We start from the raw sequence: 19,561 nt of genomic DNA, 5'->3' as shown, positions 1-19,561 counted from the left end.
CAATTAACAAGTAGACAGAGAGTTTTTAAACCATCGCTAGGAGATGGTACAGAGCCATTGAGATTTCCATTCCAAAAGGCATAGTTTTCAGGCATAAAATTTGATACATACACACTCTGATTTGACTAACTCCACACATACTTTTTTACATAATCATGCCAGTGAGAGTTGAAAAACTTCCTTCCTAGGGTGGTCGCTAGGGTGAAATCTCAAATTCTCTTCAGTGGCTGTAAATGTCTCTCTTTTTCTAGGGTGCTAAATGCATGATTTACTAGGACACTTACACTGTCCACTTGCAGGCGTAGGTTCTTAGCCAGTATGTCCAGCATGGAGGTGGCTAAGGCTTTGCGTTTTTTGGACAGATTTTGCTTTACACCTTCAATGCTGACATGGAAAGGACCAATGACAATAGAGCTTGGCAGAGCATTGTCCAGCTTCTCCTTTTCAGACAAGTGCATGTTTACTATTTGTCTCACTTCCAGGGCAGAGGGACACTGGACTTGATACTCTCTACACACAGAAATACAAAGATAAATCAACACATACTTAGACACCGTGAGAATGTACATCTTTCTGAACCATACACAGATGCTTGTGGAGATGTCAATACACAGCAATCTAAAAGGTCAGGAGATAAATTAATGATAGATTAAATTATTATTATTGGAAAACATAGGACTGTCCCCTAAATTTGCATCACATTTCAAAACCATAAAATGAGACACATTTCCTGCCATCAAAAGCTTACAATCTATACAGCAGATGAAAGTGTAGTGTTATGGTGGCAACATAGTTCTGAGTTTGCTCTAATCTGACTAGGATAGCCAACAACAGCAAAGTAAAATAGGATGACATGGGACTTCAGTGCAGTGCTGCTAGCAACCTGTGTATGCACTTGGTTCACTAACACACACTGAAGTGGTTGCTGCCACATCCTTACTATGCTTACCCAGTTTAGCAAGTATATGCCTACTTGCACCTTCCTTATTGGCTAAACGTAAGGTCAAGACCTGAAATAACAGCATGAGAAAAGAAGAAATGAGGAGAGATTTATGGGGAAGAAGATGGATTCCTGATAGTAGTGGGCTTTGAAGCTCCGTTTAACTATGGCAAGTTTGGTGGACAAGAAGTGAGAGAACTCCAGGCGAGGTAGCAACATGACATTTAAACCAGAAGTGTAGAAAAGTGACAAGGGAGACAGTAAGACAGGAGACTTGGGGGGACAAGGGAATGCAGAGATGTAATTGAAGTTATGCAGTGCCTGGAGGGGCAGGACAAAGAACATGAATTTGTTCTGAAGGAGCTACTAGAGGTATACATGAAGTGATGTGGTTGGAGTCTGACATGAAAAAGACAGCAACAGTGTTTTGGATTGATTGGAGAAGACAGGACGCCTGGAAAGGAGAATGTTAAAGTAATCAAGGATAAAAGGTGACACTTACGTATGAAGGGGGGATTTGACAGTAGAAACAATGAGGCTGAGACAAAGAGAAATGCTGCTTTCATGTTAACAGCATGAAAAGACACCACCACGGGAAGTCAAAGTCAAAGACACTAACTGGATTTTCAAAAGGCATACTTAATTTTATGGCCAGTGATATCTCCAGTTCTGCTTACAAACATGAGTGAATCTGATTGTTGTCAAGGAGAGAAAAATGTTCACTGCCATCATCAACATGTAGCATGGCCCTTCTGTCTTCCTCTGAAAGTACTGTCAGTGATCACTCCTGGAGACTAGATTAAATAGAGCCAGTGCTCATTTGGCAAATCCTACACACCCAAAATTAAGGTGTTTCATGCTTTGGGAGAACCCCAAAAGTAAAGGCATTTACATCCCCACACATTTATGCAAAGGTGTAGGCAGAGACAACTGTAGCAGGGTGTGGGGCCTGGGACAAATCAGCCTGTGTGGGGCCTGGACATGGCAGCAATGGCAGCAGGGGGTGGGGAGGGAGGCAGTCACACCAGTTCACTCTCCCATAGGGACAGCCTGGGGTGTAGGGTTACCATATTTCCAGTTCCAAAAGAGAGGACACCTGTTGGGGGGGGGGTACACCTCACTCCCAACCTACAGCTCCCTTGCCCTTCCAATGCCCCTCACTTCTGACCCACCCTGCTGGTGCCCTGCTGGCCTCCACCCTCCACCCCCAGTGCCCCTCACTCCCAAGCCACAGCCCCCACAGCCCTACCAGAGCTCCTAACTCCTGACTTGCATCCCCCTGCTCCCCCAAGCCCTGCCTGAGGAGAACCCAAACTGCTCCCATCCCAACCAGGCCAGAGCATGGTGACTCCAATTTGTGTGGGCAGTGGCAGAGCAGGTCCAGCACCAGTGCAGGCTGGAGGGAAGAGGAGAGGATGCCCATGGCACCCCCCACCCTGGCCTGGGGCTCCAGCACCACATCAGGTAACCCGGCCATAGCCCCTTCCCCACCCAGGCAGCATCTCCCAGCCACATCACCTCTGCGAGCATCAGCACCAGCCCTGGTGCCACCAGCCTGGCCACAGAGATCCCTGCTGCCCTCAAAGGGTCCCCTGTGTCCTCTTCCCATTCTGGAGGGGCAGGTGGCTGGCCCCTACTCTGCCACTGCTCCAGCGCCCGGTCAGCTTCCCCCAGGGACAGCAGGCACCTGCACACCTCAGACAGTCCCCAAACCCTGGCCTTCCAACCTTCACTTCCCACAGGCTTACCTGAATCCTGCTGCTGAGGCTTCCCCCACCACCCTGCCTGGCTACATCCAGCGGGGGGTGCGCGCGTGTGCATGTGTGTGTGCGCGCGTGCATGCGCGAATGCACGCATACACACATGCACATGCATGTGGAGCCCCCTGCCTCCAATTGCCCTCACCCCACTTCAACCAGTGGAGCAAAGCAAAATCCTGGATATTTGTTCAGATTTCAAAAAAACGTCTGGATGGAGACTGAAGGACCCAAAAAGAGGATATGTCCGGGAAAACTCAGATGTATGGTAACCCTAGTATATGTAAGGTGGACAAGTCTTACAGAATAAGTTTCTGAAAAAACATGCCATTCAAGTCTGGCCTCTCCACTCCCCTTCGATGTTACTTACTTCAGAAAGGACTGCATGTCATTGTTATTCAGCTCCAGGTGCTTCTCGTACTGCCTGGCATAGGCTTGAAGGGGGATCAATGCCCTGCGAATGGCAAACTGAATAGTCTTGCGCAGTTCTTCCACAGCTGGCTCATGCAGGCCCACTGACTCCAACAGAGGCATGCCTCTGATGAACATGTTCTCTAGGACAAACTAAAAGAGCACAAAGGGAGAAGTCATTCAGGTCTAGTAGAACTAATAATGCTGCTTCTGGTTCTCCTGTATGGGAGGAGGTTTTAAAAGGTGAGGAACTCATTCCTCACTGTGTAGGACCTAGTGTGATGGAAGGCACCTCTAAAGTCACATAGTCCATACTCCTGCATTGTACAAGGAATTAATTTGCTCAGAACCATTCCCAACAGAAAGATGGGAGGGTCTTGGAAGACAGATTTACTCCACAAAAGAGGAGAAATGTATGAACTTCAAATGGCCCATCCACAATGGGTGATGAGGACATTAGTTTATGTGCTGTTTCCCTCTGTTATTCTATGCATAACAGCTGCAGTTCTGGGGCTCTACATCACTTAGTCTCAGACAAACTACCATCTCCCTTAATAATGTACCTTCTCCAGCTGTGGTATGGTGTGGGTTGCCAAGATCCCCTTGTCAAACAGAGAAACAATAGATGTCTCAAAGACCTCAGGCGGTGTGCTAAAGTGAACCCCACTATTGTCCAGAATCAGATCCACTACAAAAAGAGGATTCTTTCGTGGCCTGCAAAGGGAAAGGAGGGAGAACAAAGTATCGGTTTTTAAAAAGAATGAGACAGCTATCAGGCTGTTTATTGAAGACCCACTGCACAGACGCAGAGGCCAGAATGGAGGAATGTCTTGGAACAACACTCTTTTTGTTGCAGATCAGCAGTATGGCACGTTGTGATTTACAGAACCCTCTTCTGATCTGACCAGAAGGAAAAGAAGGGTGGCCACAACATACTTGAACTTTTCACTAACTCCTTTAGAAGCCTAAACTCCAGATTGAGAGCCAATGCTATGCTATTAACAAAATGCTCAGGAACTCATGGAAATGACACACATCTGTTGGAATACACCACTTTCCATTTGGATACTGATCCACTGATCTTGTTCACTATGGGCCTCATCCAAAACTCATCTAAATCGACAGCCTAGCTTCCAATGATTTTGGATAGGCCTAATTTGAACAGCATCTTTTTCCTGCTTTCACTACATTCTTTTTTAAAAATTCTTAATACTGTCCAAAACAAAAATCTCCATATTCATTGGAAAAAATAATACACGACATCTCAGCAGCCTCAATTCAGGATCTTTTAGAGAAGCAATAAATCTAGCATCCCACTCCTAACCCTTCAGTTCTAATTCCAACAGTGAAAATGTCCAGCTGTGTGGCCTTATGCTTCTCCCTTTCACAGGCTCTAAATTGAGTTTACTGGTAATTTCCTCTCTTGGCAGTGTTGGGAGAATTCCCCTGATGGTGCTTTTAAAGTGCACTGAACATAAGGAGCCAAATCTTTGTTTCAATAGGGTTGCTTTATGCCACTTAGTACAGGTTTAAAGCTGCCGTCTTGACAGGGCAGCTTGAGATTTTCCCAGCTCCCTGCAACTTGATCCAAGAAAAGGGAAGTACCAGGGGCATGTCAAAGGGTGGACAAGCATAGTTCTTCCTTGCAAGAGATGTACTTAATTCCTACCAAATGTAAAGTTTCAATTCAGAAGTCTATGATAATGAGAAAAACAATGATAAATCTGTTCTTCTTACTCCAGTATTCTCCCTGAGTCTGCCCTTCCCTCCTTCCCTGCTCCTTACTTGTATGGGCTGTTGATGAGGTCATCTCCCCATTCCATATCCTCCAAGCAGTTCAGAACACTGCAGCAAGCATCCAGCAAAAGCTGAGTGAAGCTGACCAGTGAGTTCTGAACTAGGTATCGTACAGAGTCTTGCAGGTTGAACTTGATGAGCTCCATCAATTTATGTAGCTTGGACATTTGGTACACGCCCCAATTGCTCTGAGCCAGGTTGTACCAGCCTTTACCAATCTCTCTCAGGCTGCTCTTTACTGCTATCTTTAGAGTATTGATCCAAGTGTCCTTGAGAAACATTTGAACCTAGAGTAAAAAAAGAGAAGTGCCATCCTCAGAGGACTGATGGGAAAGCAGTCGTCACAGTTAACCACTAGAGTCTACTCTTTATACCCTACTGATATTGATCTTGTGTGACTCAAATCCTATTTCTACTGTCCAATAACCTCATATTTAAGTATACGTATCATATATGGTGGCATCAGGATGTGAGCAGCATGTCTAATTTAACAGCAGAAGGGCCATGAAAAAAGTCTGTTAAGAAAAATAAAGCTGTTCTTTTCTCGTTCATCTAAGCCTCTCCTTTCTATCCCTATTCTCTGTACAATAGTATCACATAAGCTGCCTCTTAAAGAGGTCCTCATAAAAAAGTTAGCTGTAATATATGGCAAAGGAGTGAAGGATGCGAGTTTGTCTTCTGTCAACAACTGAGAAGGCAATGGGAAGCAGCCACGGGCAACAGATGCCTGCATTTTCAGTCATTAAAATGCTATCAAGTGTCAATTTTGTTCTGCAATTTGCTGTTGGAAATTATATCCCAGTAACACAATGGGTGACTTAATTTCCTAGTCGCTACACCATAGAACCTAGGATCAGACCTGGCTCCACAAAAACACACCAAGCCAATGACTTGAGTGACCCTGAGTAAGTCATTGAACTCCTTTGAACCTCAACTTCTGATGTGTACTGCCCCTGTATGCAGTGTGTGAGAATCCTCTGATGAAAAATACAAGCAAATGGCAAATCTAAATCTATTTATTGTTCTTTATAACCAAATGTTTTGCACAAAAATATGTGAAAAAGTAATTAAGTCAGACAAATATGAACTCAGTCAGTGAAACTTACTAAAAGTGCCAGTAGCTGTATACATACAACATTTTTAGAGGAATCAGAACTTTGGTTCCATGTTCCTTTTAGAAGAAAAGCAAAGTCTGTGATCTCTTGAATGATCCTTTATGATGCAAAATTTGCCTAACATCCTTTATAAAATCTGTGCCCATTTCTAGGAAATCACATGCTGCTAAGGACTGTCTGACCAGGTCTGTTTGTTATGTGCTTGATGCCCTATGTTCCATATAACACCATTTAACTAATTATCCTCCTTACCTGGGTAAAGGTCTGCGTCTGGATCTGTTCAAACTCCTCTAGCCGGCCATGCTTAGATAAAGTTGAATGAAACAGAGGCATGGCTGCAGCTTTGTTGCACTCATCCCGCACCTGTGATAAGGCATGGATGACTTCTGGCCTGGTCAGGAGTGAGACAAAGATGAAGTCTGCTCTTTGCTCATTAAATGGATAGTCTGGAACTTTGACAAGCCCTGTCAGGGAAAGAAAGTACATACCTTTAATTGGGAGAGTGTTTCTATTAAATCCCCTTTTTAGGATGGTGGTTCTTTCAAGCAACTGAGTGATCAATGATCTAATCTTGTGCAGTTCTAGCAAAGAGGAGTCTGCCAACATGAAGCAAAACAAAAGTGCTGTCCCCAACACTGAAGCCTTCTGCCTCCCTGCCCACATCAGAAAGCTTCAAAGCTAACAAATGCCTGCTCTGTCACTGCACAAAAATAGGACCCTGACCCAAGAATAGGATCTCAGAGTCTGGCTCAAAGAACTTGGATCATGCAGAGACTTGGATCAAGAGAGACTTCTTCTTTTTGTCAGGTTGAATAGTCATTAGTTAAGTGTCTACCCCTGAGGCACATCAGTCAGTGGGTGTACATTCCAACTTTTGGAAGATGCTTACACAGACTTTTTTCTCCAAGTTTCTGGAATCTGTACTTCACCGTGGTATAGCTTGTAACTAATTATCTAAGGATCTACATTAACATTAACAAATTAAAGGACATTTTTTATATCTATAAAAAGGAAAACCTCCTCAAGAACAAAATGAAGCTCTCCAAGCCTACAGAGCAGGAGCTGGCAACCCTTTATGAGTTGTGGGCTGGACCAACCCAGCTCCAGTCCAACATGAGCTGGGTGGCTTTGTGGGGGCAAAGGCAGGGGAGGAGAGGGAGAAATAGCAGCAATGAGAACAAAACTCCTCATTGCCCAGCCCTGCCATGGGTAGAGACACAAGCAAAGCCCTTCAGCTATACAGGCTAGATCTAGTCCATCAGCCGTATGATGCCAACCCCTGCTGTAGAGTCCCAGAAAAAAAACGAGACAAGGAAGTTGGGGAAATATGATTTCCTGTGACCGTGACTCTTACCACTTCACAGTGTGTGAATGAAGCCATATTGTGCTAGTGGAGCAGGGCTGGGTGGCATATTCAGAGCCACCACGAAGAAGAAATAAAGATTCTTCATGTGAATGAAACGAAAGGCCTCCTTCCTCGCAAACATTGTTTTAAAAGTCATACTAGCTGGAACATGAGGACAAAGCTGGAACATCCATGTAGGGCCTTGCAATGCCACACTGTGATGAAAGGGTTAAGTGGGCTGAGTTCTAGCAGGGAACACTGTGGGGACTCAGCATGACCTGGATTTGCTGTAACTAGTTTCATAAGCAGACCTATATGCCCTTTTCACCCCAGAGGGAAAAGGCAATCTGGGCTGACAGCAGAGCCTCGAAATCACTGCATGACTGGTTGCCCATGACCTTGTTTCAGGGTATTGGGTTAGTGCTGTCCCCAGTGTAATACTGTGCTACAGTTTTATAACTTTCATTGCAAGTGTGGCTGTCTGGGGCCTGAGGAGAATGGGTGAGGCTCTGAGACAACTGGAGGTGAAAAAACGGTAGTCCCAGGGAAGACAAAGAAAATTCCAAGGAGAACAAAGTGGAGTTCATGAAGGGACAGAAGGAACTGGAATGGCACAATAAAGACTGCTTGTTTGGAGCTGAGCTGTCTGCTGTGCTATTTGGGACGTCAGCACTCTGAGGCTTTGAAGAAGAAAACACACCCTCTTCCTAGGAGCTGACCAAAAGAAAGTGGTTATCTGAGGTGGGGGTGCTATGCATCACTGGGAAAGCAAAGAATAGAGAAAAGCAAGGGTCTCAAAGCCAGAGGCTTGCCCCCTGTGCAGCCCTGTCAGGGCTGGCTTGAAGGGGGTCTTCTCAGGAGAGGGAAACTAGGTAAGGCTGCTTTTTAGGGAGTCTCAAGGCACAGCTATCCCCTAAAAAGCAGCACTGATTCCATGACATGCTGAAGCAAATTTCTGCCTTCTGCACTTTCCAGGAATTGTAATGGCAATGCACAGACTTTAAAGCAACCCCCATGCAATGCATATGATTAGGCCATTATTCTACAAATACTGAAGGTCCCCTAAAAACTACTGGGTAATGAGCCATACTGCACTATGCTTTCAAGAATGCTTTCAATTCTAATTAAAATGAAAAGACAATCAAATATGCCACACTCAACAGGGCGACCCAAAGCAGAGATTCAAAATATTCCTAGCTGCAGCATGTATTCTCTTATATTATCAATCAAAACAGCAATGTGTGCCTGAGAGATTCCCTCCATGAGATCTTTCTTATGACCCAACTAGAGCCCAACCCTCTCCACTGTATCCTATACCTTTCTCTGGCACTTTTTCCTCCTCTTTTTCTGGCAGGGTGACATATGAAAACATCTGAGGCTTAGAAGTGACAACTCTGTCGAAGATGATCTTGTTCATGGTGCGTTCATAATCCAAGCTCACTTCCTTTTCCAAGCAGTGCAGACGGTTTAGCACACTGATTACGGTCATAAAAGGAATTAAACAGAGATTCTTCAGAATGGCAGGTCTGCATCAGTGCTCAAAGATCCATCCTCACTTTATTTCTCCTGGGTTCAATTACACGTAGCTTGCTCATTAAAAGGGTCTGAAATACATTAGACAGACTGTACAGGGGTCCCAGACTGGAACAGCAGGTGATGCTGCATGTTTAAGGTTTACTGATGGAAAACTACACGAGGCCCCAGGACAAGGGCAATGAAGTCACAAGGATGGTGCATGCATGCGGGTGGGGTGATGTGTGTAGTGGGTGTCAGGGGGGCATACAGATTTGCAGCTGAAACTAGCATTCCTTTTTCTGTTGCCTGATTGCCTCTCCAGTTGCTATGCAGTTTCTTTACACTTCTAATCTTCCTACCTTAATAGCAGTGAGATGAAACTATATTCTATGACTAGAATCACCATATCTGAACTGCTGCTTCTGCACACAGATCACTATAGCATGGAAACAACATATTAACTGGAGGGCAGCAAGGAGATAAGATGTCCAAAGGGGGATGAGAGAGAACACAGAAGGTTGGTGAAAATTGTGCATGAATGCTGGGAACTTGGGGTACATATGCTACTATCCCAAATGCCCCTTCTGAATATTTGCTTATCTGCTGTTCCTGGGAATTCCTCTCTTCTCCAATTTCAAAGCCCTGAAAACTGTGTTTAATATTTTGCTATGCCTTCTTTTCCCTCAGACCTGGAGAAGAATGCACTGAATTCAAAAACTTGTTTAAGTCTCTCTCAACCATAAAAGTTGGTCCAACAAAAGATATCACCGACAGAAATTCTTGCCTCATGTATTTCCTGGACCACCATGGCTACAACATCACTTTAACACTACTGCAAGCCTAAAATTTCTGATGCATGAGCATCGTCTTTCACTTTAGGCACGCAGTACTTTTTTCTACCAAGGTTTTTATTCTTAAACAAATCTTATTCCCCACTTCAGGCCAGTAGATCATACAGCTCTTCAAGCCTCCATGTCTCAGAAAATGGCAAAAGTCATCACAGTTCATTCTGACAAACATCACCACTGGCTGATGATTCATCTAGCCCAGGGACTCTCAGTTTTTTCCCTGGTGTGAACCGCATCTCAATAGAGAGACTGTCTCAGGGACACATTCATTTGTAACCAGGTGCATCCTTTACTCTCCTATTTGTTAAACAAGTTTCCTAAGCAGATCTTATTTTGTTTTAGCAGCTACAAACAAAGAGAACAGGCCACCAGGAAAGACTCTCAGGCAACTGGCAAGCTGTACACCAATTTAGGAATCACTGAGCTATACTCTGGAAACTTTTTAATGTCTGTAATTTCTAAAGTGCAACCAGTATGTCAAGTGCCTCTCTGAGTGTCTGACAGTTTGTACTGTATCTGTGTACAGTAATACAGTACATTCAAGCCATTAGATTGTCCTGTACTGTATTACCATGCAGTGATACAGTACAGTACATTAAAGGCTGCTAAAATCTGAGTCCTTCTGGGGCCTGGTTGAGCCTCCAGGAAAGAATCAACTGGTTACTCACCATTTCTCCTTCCTCAGGTGTGGTGTGCTCATGGCTAACTGTTTCATCCTCCCTAGACTTTTGTCTTCAATGCTTCTGAGACCATCCACAGGCATGCAGTCCACATACAAGTTATACCGCAGCAGTGCCTGTGTTTTCTTGCGCAGGTTATTAGCAGAGACCACTCGCTGAACAAACACACGGGGGTCTTCAGCAAGAAAGAGCAGACGGACTCGTGGCACCCAGTATTGACATGGCATCAGTGGGGCTCTCCCTGGGGAAACGGAAGTGAAGACAGGAATAAAATCCCCTGGGACAGCCTGGAAACAGCAACTCCTGTGATTCTGGGGGCTTTTATGTAAGAGACCACCGTGAATTCAGTAATCCTCTTGTGTTTACTATAGGCCCAAGAACAACTCTACAGTTGGGGACAGACTGAGGGATCCTTGCAGAGCAAGAGGCTGTCAAACAAAGGACTAGAGTTCCAGTCTGGGTGGCAGGAAATTGTAGATTTTTGTGGAATCCTTGTGAACAGTTGGTACTTCACAGTATTACCCACAATTCCCTCAGAGTAGCATTGGTTCCAGAAAGAACAATGGGCAGCCCTCCTCAGTGGCAGGGAAGGAAAAGGGATCTATCACCATAACATAAAGCCATTGTGGGGAAAGAGAAGGCAACCAAGGATTGAAAAGTGTGTTCAACCTTAGGAGAACACACCTGCTGGCGTCACGCCTCCATTAAGGACAGGCCTCCCTTCTTCATTCCGCACCAGGCCCCTCTCATCTGTCTTATGTACCAAGTAAAACTTTGTCTCTTTGTCATAATCCAGGACTCCGACACTGACCCAATCGTAGATCAACTGATGGCTTTTGGGATCCTCTGGAAGGAAAGATGATAATTAAAAAAGGCTTAAGTGAGTTCACCCAAGATGTTGTGGCAGGAGAGGTGTCCTGGTGAGAATAATGGGATTGCAGTCCCTCTTTCTACCTTATATGTCCCCTTTGGCCAAGCTCCCTGGCAGGAGACAGAATGCGGTCACAGACGGACACTGCATGCCCACAGATTCAGTTGCTTCCTCCATGAATTATTTCCATTCAGAAACCTTTGGGTGACCATGGAGTAACATGACTTATTTTTGCCTATTCCTATTTTCTCATTTCTACTAGATAACACAGTTGCTATGGGATTTGGAAAATTGTCAGCCTGGCCTTCAATTTTGGAATCAGAAATAACTGTAAACACATTGTACTGTACTTAGCTAACAAAGCACTTGATTTGCATGTCCAATTATGGAGTTAAAGATCTAAGCCCTGCAAAATGCTTAGGGGCAACCAACATGGGTTCACCAATGGCAGGTCCTGTCAGACCAACCCGGTGGCCTTCTATGATCAGATCACCAAATCATTAGAAGCAGAGGTACCAGTGGACATAGTCTTCCTGGACTTTCGGAAGGCCTTCGACACTGTCTCTCACCCTGTTCTCATTAAGAAACTGGGGGGCTGTGGTGTTGACACCCACACAGTCAATTGGGTTGCCAACTGGCTGGAGGGCCGCACCCAGAGAGTGGTGGTGGATGGGTCATTTTCAGCCTGGAGGGATGTGGGCAGTGGGGTTCCGCAGGGCTCCGTCCTCAGGCCCGCACTGTTCAACACCTTCATCAGTGACTTGGACGAGGGGGTAAAAAGCACCCTGTTCAAATTTGATGATGACGCTAAGATGTGGGGGGATGTGGGCACTCTAGAAGGGAGGAATAGGCTACAATCAGACCTAGACAGGTTACAAGGGTGGGTGGATGAGAATAGGATGGGATTCAACACCGACAAGTGCAAAGCGATGCACCTTGGGAGGAACAACCGGCACCATACCTACAGGCTGGGGAACTCCCTTCTTGTCAGTACAGAGGCAGAAAAGGATCTTGGAGTCATCATTGACTCCAAGATGAACATGGGTCGGCAGTGTGGGGAAGCAGTCAGGAAGGCCAACCGTGCCTTGTCATGCATCCACAGATGCATCTCGAGCAGGTCCAAGGAGGTGATCCTCTCACTCTATGCAGCACTGGTCAGGCCACAGCTGAAGTACTGTGTCCAGTTCTGGGCACCACACTTCAAGAGGGATGTGGATAACATGGAGAGGGTCCAGAGGAGGCCACTCGTATGACCAGGGGGCAGCAGGGCAGGCCTTATGAGGAGAGGCTACAGGACCTGAACCTGTTCAGGCTCCACAAGAGAAGGCTGAGAGGGGATCTAGTGGCCTGTTACAAACTAGTCAGAGGGGATCAGCAGGCACTGGGGAAGTCCCTGTTCCCCCGAGCACTGCCAGGAGTGACCAGGAATAACAGTCACAAGCCGGTAGAGGGTAGATTTAGGCTAGATATCAGGAGGCACTACTTCACGGTCAGGGCGGGTAGGATCTGGAACCAACTTCCAAGAGAAGTGGTGCTGGCCCCTACTCTGGGGGTCTTTAAGAGGAGGTTAGATGAACATCTTGCTGGGGTCGTTTGACCCCAGTAATCTTTCCTGCCGTGGCAGGGGGTCGGACTACATGATCTACTCAGGTCCCTTCCAACCCTAGAAACTATGAAACTATGAAAATTTGCCTGAGTTTATTTCCAGCTCAGAAATGTGAGTGCAAAATCAGAGGCTACCCCTAAGAAACAGGTGTAGTGAAGGTGTAACAGGTTTGTAAACAGAGCTCAGCTCTCCTGACACCTTATCTCTGCTTTGCCAACTAGAAAATGCCACCCATGTGGTCATGCAGATTCAAACACGTCATTCCATTCATTAGTGTTGCATCATTCATCTGAACGAAATGTTCCATTTCACATGACTATTTTATTACCAATATTAGCTCAACATCACTGTGTAGGGTATGTGAACTGTAGTTCATTCAAGTGTTACCATGTCCCAGTATATCATCTGTAGGCAAAAGTGCTTTTCCAGGAATTGGGTTCCTGTCTTGAGATCCTAGCTCCAACCCCAGAGAGATCCATTCTTCCGGAGTCCGACAGTCATACTCTTCATCATCAAATATCTAGACAGGTAAGACACAGTATGCAATGTAAATGAACATGGGGAAGAAGAAAACAATGAAATATAGAACTGTAAGGAAGTAAAAGAAACCTAGTCCCTGAATGTTGTGTAAAGTAGATTTGTTTCCAATAGCAGTACCTGGACTCCTCCCTTTCTTCTATGCAGCAGAGTTTGGGGAGAAATTTATTAGCTGGAGATACCCTATGCAAATGATGCTGTTAACAGTTGCATTTAGAGGGACATGGGAACTTGTGGAAAAATAGCATGTAAAAACCCTAACGAACCATCTTTACACACAATCTTATGAGGTGCAGACCATCTCCAAGTGCCAAAAATTCTAAAAGTTGTAGGCACTTTTTAATTTCCAAGAAGTGTCTCAGAATCTTGCAGGATTAAATCCTTACAGTCACCATAGCTTCTACATTAAAACATCCATGTGTTCATCTCTGTCCCTTTCTATATTCAAAATTGTTGTGTGCCCTGCTACTTTCAGCAAATCCCTGCACTGTCAGTAGCAATGCAGATAACAGACAGCTTTGAGGCTGCTCCTTACCTTCAGGGGGAGGTAGATGGGAAAAACAGGATCTTGCTTCTGTTCAATGGTTGGCAAATTGTCAGGGTCTTGGTGTCTGGGCATCAGTTGATTGGAATCTATTCCCTCGTTGGCTAAGAGCCGAGCAATATCAAGTTTGAGATACAGCCGTCTTCTCCTGGTTGCAAGTTAATGAGATGGCAAGGTTACTGCGTAATTTAGTGATAGGGATTTTTAATTATTGTTTCAATTTTCTTCCTGTGGCTGCTACAGGGAATGATGCTCAGGCTAATAACAACAAATTCAGTATGGCAGCAATGCAGAAACAAGTGGACACTCCCCAAAAGAGAGAACACATTAACAGGAATTTTAAAACTTGACTGGATAACATAGTAAGAGCAGAATTATCTGAAGTGCTTAGTGCTGGGCTACTCTGCTTCTACTGACAACCCTGGGAGCTGAATTAGGAAAGTGCTGAGTCCCCTACGGCACTTCCTATCCCCTCAATGAAGCAAAAGCTGGCTAACCCAAGATCTTTCCCACTGCTAATCTCTACAGAGCACTATTATTCTGTTGATACATGTTTCTCATTATGTTGCCCGAGTCAACAGTGATGTCTAAGTGGAAAGGGGTGAGGGGCTAGCCCTTTTAAAGACAGTGTTATGTTAAATGTTTTTCACAAAGCACCTTAAAATCTTCAAAATAAAATTCAGCACCCAGTTGGTCTGTGGCTGTTGCAAAGTTTTTTTACACACAAGAGTTACCAAGTATCTGTCTTCTTGACAGTTACCTTTCTATCTCAATCTTCCGAGGGCACTGGCCTGGAAGTCCCTGGAAAGGGATTTGCACCTTTGGCTTAAATGCTTGCAGTGGAAAGTCTGACTTGATCAGGATCTCAGTGGTTGGTCCAATCACTTGCTGGTCCAAGTAGCTCCCAAAGTTCTCAGGAAACTCAAATGTTGTGACTAGAAGACAAAACACAGGCAAAGTCTAATGTTGTCCAACACTGGTCCTATACTCAAATGCAGACAGAAAGACTCTGCCACCTCTCAGGATGTGATATAGGATCATAGATAAGTAGGCTGTGTGTAGACATGCTGGTTTGCATTCTAATTAGAACATGTTGTAGCAGACCTGATTAACTGAGTCTGCTCCACGTTCTTCATTCTAATTAGAACACTTCAGAACCGCCTCATTGTCATGCTCATTCAATAAGCTTTAGTTAAAACACCCCCGCCACCATTTAAAAGTGCAGGGGGACTTAATATACATGACGGGAGTGGTTTTAATTAGAGCAGCTGTCAGGGAATCTCTCTAATTAAAACAGACCCTCCCCACCTCTGAGCAAGTGTATAGGCATCTGTAGGGCTGCCCAACCTGCTCTCAAAAGTTTCCAGGGAGGGAGATTCTACATCCTCTCCAGATAGCCTGTTCCAATGCTTAACCACCCTCACAGTAAGAAAGTTCTTCGTAATCTCCAACCTAAATTTCCTCTGCTGCAGTTTCCTCTGCTCCCCCTTCAGTCATAGAGAATAGCCTATCTCCATCCTTTTTTATATTTTCCCCTTCAGATATCTGAAGAGCATTATCAAATCCCCCTCAGTCTTCTCTTGCAGATTACTTGCAGGGTTCAAGGTAACTGTGCTGCCTAAGCAAAGAGGTCAAGCAGATGCCAAGTCAGGTGTTTCTGAAAAGTAGAAACCAGACTTTTGGTTTCTCCTAAGCAGGTGAAGGGCTTTCTTATTTGTGATTAAACGTCATTATGCAAAAAACAATTATCTACAAAAACAATACAGAAACTATATGCATTGACAATGACTCTAAGAGACATGGATAATAGAGAGGAGACTGGACTGAGTCTCAGGAGACCAGGATTTAATTTCTGAATTTGCCACAGACTCCACATGACATCCTGGATAGGTCACCTAAATGACCCAGTGCTCCAGTTCCACATCAGTAGAAAGCAGCTAAATACTCTCCTTCCTCACAGGGTTGCTATACGGATAAGATCCAGGCATAATTGTAAAACACTCACATTCTGCAGCAATTCAGGGTGTATCATGGGAGTAAGTCAGGTAACCATTAAGTTCTGAGGTCATTATTTGTATTTTATTCAAGCAAAACACTAAAAAAAGTCACCTGCTCACACACCATTCCCATGGGGAGTCTGATTAGGGACTGAATAAAAATTGGTTAATGATCTCCACCATTTTCATGGGGAATTTTGCCTGAACAACACTAAAGACTTCCAGAGCAGCAAGCCAAACAGAGATTTAAATGCTTGTTTATATATAAACTAGCAAATTACCCATCAAGAATGATAGCGGGGTGGGGGCAGGCAGGGATGGAAGGCAGGGGGAAGAAGCTTGCTAACCCTAACCCCCCTGCCATGCCGCCACTGCCTCCCAGGAGCAGGGGCATGGGTGGGTAGGAAGCTTTCCCTGCCATCCCCTCTGTCCACCTATACCAGCACCCCGTGCCAGCGCCTCCAAGGAGCAGGATCCCTGGCCTCGACTTCCCCCCTCAGTTCTGTCCCCACCATCAGTGGCACTCCATCACCCCCAGTGAGCAGGGCTGGGACCAGTGCTGCTGGCCTACCCCCCAACCCCTCACCGCCATGACAACGGGGACAGAGGGGAACAGAGCAGGGGGGTGAGGCCAGTGCTGGTGGCCTCACCCCCCGCTCTGTCCCTGCCATCATGGTAGTGCTCCACTGCACTGCCACCGCCTGTCCGTAATGATCTTGGAGCACTCCAATTGGTTGTTTCAGTAACCAATCAGAGTGCTCCAAGAGCGTTACAGACCAACAGAAATACGGACTAAGCCCTTTATTATATTAGAACTATCTAACAGGAGTCTAAGTAAGGCATCACCAGCTCAAAATAAAGGTGGCAAACTGGGAATCTGAAAACTGATTCAAATAATTGCATGCCAAGTTTAAGAAGCACCAACCCGTTCAGGAGAGCTAAGTATGAACCCAAAAATAGACTTTGGTGAATTGAAGAGCTTTTAATCTTTTAAGAGCTTTTAAAATTTTCATACTCAATAGATATACCGTCTTAAAAAGAAGACAAGGACATTGCTAAGTTACTTTTGTATACTTGTATCTCAGATGCCCAGCATAGGCCCTGGATTTCAAAGTGAATCTGGCAAGAAGTCTACAGGACCAGGGATTTTTTAACCCAGTCCTTAAAAGTGCAGCAGGCCCACACTGCAGTGATAAAGTCAACTATAGTTAGGATCAGAATCCTTGGGATAGCAAATTATCAGTCAAACAATTCCTTTTTATGAGAATATTTTGACTAATGGAGATCGATATTAAAGAGGTTACTCTACAGATTTCATCTCTTTTTCATTTCTATCATTAATCAAAAGTGGTACAGAATCTGTGTATCATCTCTATCAACATACATATTTATGATATTTTCTAAGAATCATCTTTTATTAAAGAATCCATAAAGCAGAGAGGTTTTAAGATAATTCCTTTATCCCAGCACATATCTTTGTTCAGCTTCTTCAAAGAATCACCCTGGTATATATCTATTGTTGGTAGGCACTATTGTTCCTATTGTGTAACTCTACTGTTCTGAAATCCATAAAGCTATTCACTGCAGCACTTTGTGCATTATCAGTTATTTATGTCAATACTTAGTGTACCATTGGCACTCAGACTTCAGACTGATTTTTTTCTACTGAATCAGTAGTATATCACAAATACAGGTCTGTCTCCACTTGTTAAGAATGGGTCTGACTTGTTATCACTTGTGGATGGCATCATTTTCCTTTTTTCTTGAAAATAAATATGAAATCTTCAGGGCAGTAAGGTGATATCCAGCTTCTCTCTCTGTATAAAGTCAAAATCTTCTCTCCCCAGCCTACAGCTTAAATGACTAGGCTGTGTTCTAGAGCAGTGGTTGGCAACCTTTTCAGCCTGCAGACCAGAATGACCTGATGCATCTCAAACAAGAATTAAAATATCATCATCCCACTTTACTCAGCCTTGGTGAGGCTGCAGCTAGAGTACTGTGTCCAGTTCTGGGCACCATGCTTCAGGAAGGATTTGGAGAAACTTGAGAGAGTCCACAGGAGGACTATGTGTATGGTTAGAGATATGGAAAGCAGGCTGTACGATGAGAGGCTGAGAGACATGAGTCTGTTCAGCCTGGAGAAGAAAAGGCTCAGAAGGGACTTGGTGGCAGCCTATTCTAATATAACAAAGGGCTTAGTCAGTCTGTCTGTCTGTAATGCTTTTGATCAAGATAGGGTTACCATACATCCATGTCCTCTTTTTTAAGCCCTCTGCTTTTCATCCGGGTGGGTTTTATTTAATCTCCCCAAATGTCTGGGACTTTCCTTTGCTCCACTGGTGGGAGCAGGGGGAGCACAACTGGAGGCAGCAGGGAGTACTTGCCTGCAGCTGTGGAGGTGCAAAGACTCATGTGGTGCTTCCTGCTCTCACCCCCAACCCCCTAGCAAAGGAGAAACGCAGACATTTGATCAGGGCAGGGGGAGCAGGGGCTGCAGCTGCAACAGGGCGAGGGGGAGGAGAGGGTTGCCTATTCTCCAGCGGTGGAAAGAGGCAGGGGTTGGGGGCTTGGAGGGCAGCAAGGAACTCCGTGGTTGGGCAGCTGCACAGGGGCCGGTGCCTGTGCTCTGGGGGCTGAGCAGCCACAAGCACCTGGGGGGGGGCAAGGGGGTGAGAAGGAAGGAGGGGGAGGGGGCCATGGCCAGGCTGCCTGGTGCAGTGCAGCAGCCTTATCCCAAGGCAAGGAGTGCCACAAGCCTCCCCTCCTCTTCCCTCAGTCTGCACTGGGGCTGGACACGCTCTGCCACTGCCTGTATGAATCAGAGCCACCTTGCTCCAGCCTGGTCAGGACTGGGACAACTGGGACCCCTCCAGCAGGGCTGGGGGGCCAGGAGTCAGGAGTGAAGGGCACTGGCAACACCAGGGGGCTATGGGTCAGGAGTGACGGGCACCAAAAAGGATGGGGGTGGGGGGCAGGGTACTGCAGTTTGGTGAGGGAGAGGTACTTGGAAGGCTGGGGTCACTGGGTTGGGAGCGAGGGGCAGCAGCAGGGCTGGGAGGGCTGCGGCTTGGGAAGTGAGAAGAACCAGGGCAGGGGTGGGAGACAGTGGGTTGGAAGAGCAGGTGGCACTGGCAGCACCAGGTAGCTATAGTCAGGAGTGAGGGGCACCAGTAGAGACAGAGGGAGGGGGACTGCAGATCGGGAGTGAGGGGCACCATCAGGGCTCGGGGTGAGGGTACTGCAGTTTGGTGAGGGAGGGGCACTGGTATGGCTGGGGTCAGTGTGTTGGGAGTGAGAGGCAGCAGTAGGGCTGAGAGGGGCAACAGGGCTGGGGCAGGGGACTGTGGGTTGAGAGTACAGGGAGCACTGGCAGTACCAAGGGGCTGTGGGTCAAGAGTGACGGGCACCATCAGGGCCCAGGGGGGAGGGTACATCAGCTTGGTGAGGGAGGGGCACTGGCAGGGCTGGGGTCAGTGGGTTGGGAGTGAGGGGCAGCAGTAGGGCTGAGAGGAGCTGTGGCCTGGGAGTGAGGGGCAACAGAATGGGCAAGGGTAGAGCCGCCCTTCAGGGCCGGCCACATAAACATTCCTTTAAAATC

General features: G+C 45.9%; 1 protein-coding gene across 1 annotated transcript in view; it reads right to left on the bottom strand.

The window, feature by feature from the left end:
• Positions 1 to 19,561, bottom strand: part of DNAH1 (dynein axonemal heavy chain 1) — a 152,774-nt gene that overhangs the window by 123,188 nt on the left and 10,025 nt on the right. The window contains exons 4-14 of the mRNA XM_090022620.1: positions 14,727 to 14,901; positions 13,958 to 14,114; positions 13,273 to 13,405; positions 11,093 to 11,254; positions 10,397 to 10,649; positions 8,683 to 8,840; positions 6,273 to 6,484; positions 4,894 to 5,192; positions 3,672 to 3,822; positions 3,068 to 3,261; positions 285 to 510 (exon numbers count right to left, since the gene is read on the bottom strand). Of these exons, the coding sequence (XP_089878746.1) occupies positions 285 to 510; positions 3,068 to 3,261; positions 3,672 to 3,822; positions 4,894 to 5,192; positions 6,273 to 6,484; positions 8,683 to 8,840; positions 10,397 to 10,649; positions 11,093 to 11,254; positions 13,273 to 13,405; positions 13,958 to 14,114; positions 14,727 to 14,901 (2,120 nt within the window). The remainder of the gene's footprint in view (positions 1 to 284; positions 511 to 3,067; positions 3,262 to 3,671; positions 3,823 to 4,893; positions 5,193 to 6,272; positions 6,485 to 8,682; positions 8,841 to 10,396; positions 10,650 to 11,092; positions 11,255 to 13,272; positions 13,406 to 13,957; positions 14,115 to 14,726; positions 14,902 to 19,561) is intronic.

Source organism: Crocodylus siamensis, chromosome 11 (assembly GCF_052110815.1).
Source record: "Crocodylus siamensis isolate JL-2025a chromosome 11, ASM5211081v1, whole genome shotgun sequence".
In the NCBI taxonomy this organism is placed as follows: domain Eukaryota; kingdom Metazoa; phylum Chordata; order Crocodylia; family Crocodylidae; genus Crocodylus; species Crocodylus siamensis.
This window is presented reverse-complemented; position numbering and strand designations above follow the sequence as displayed.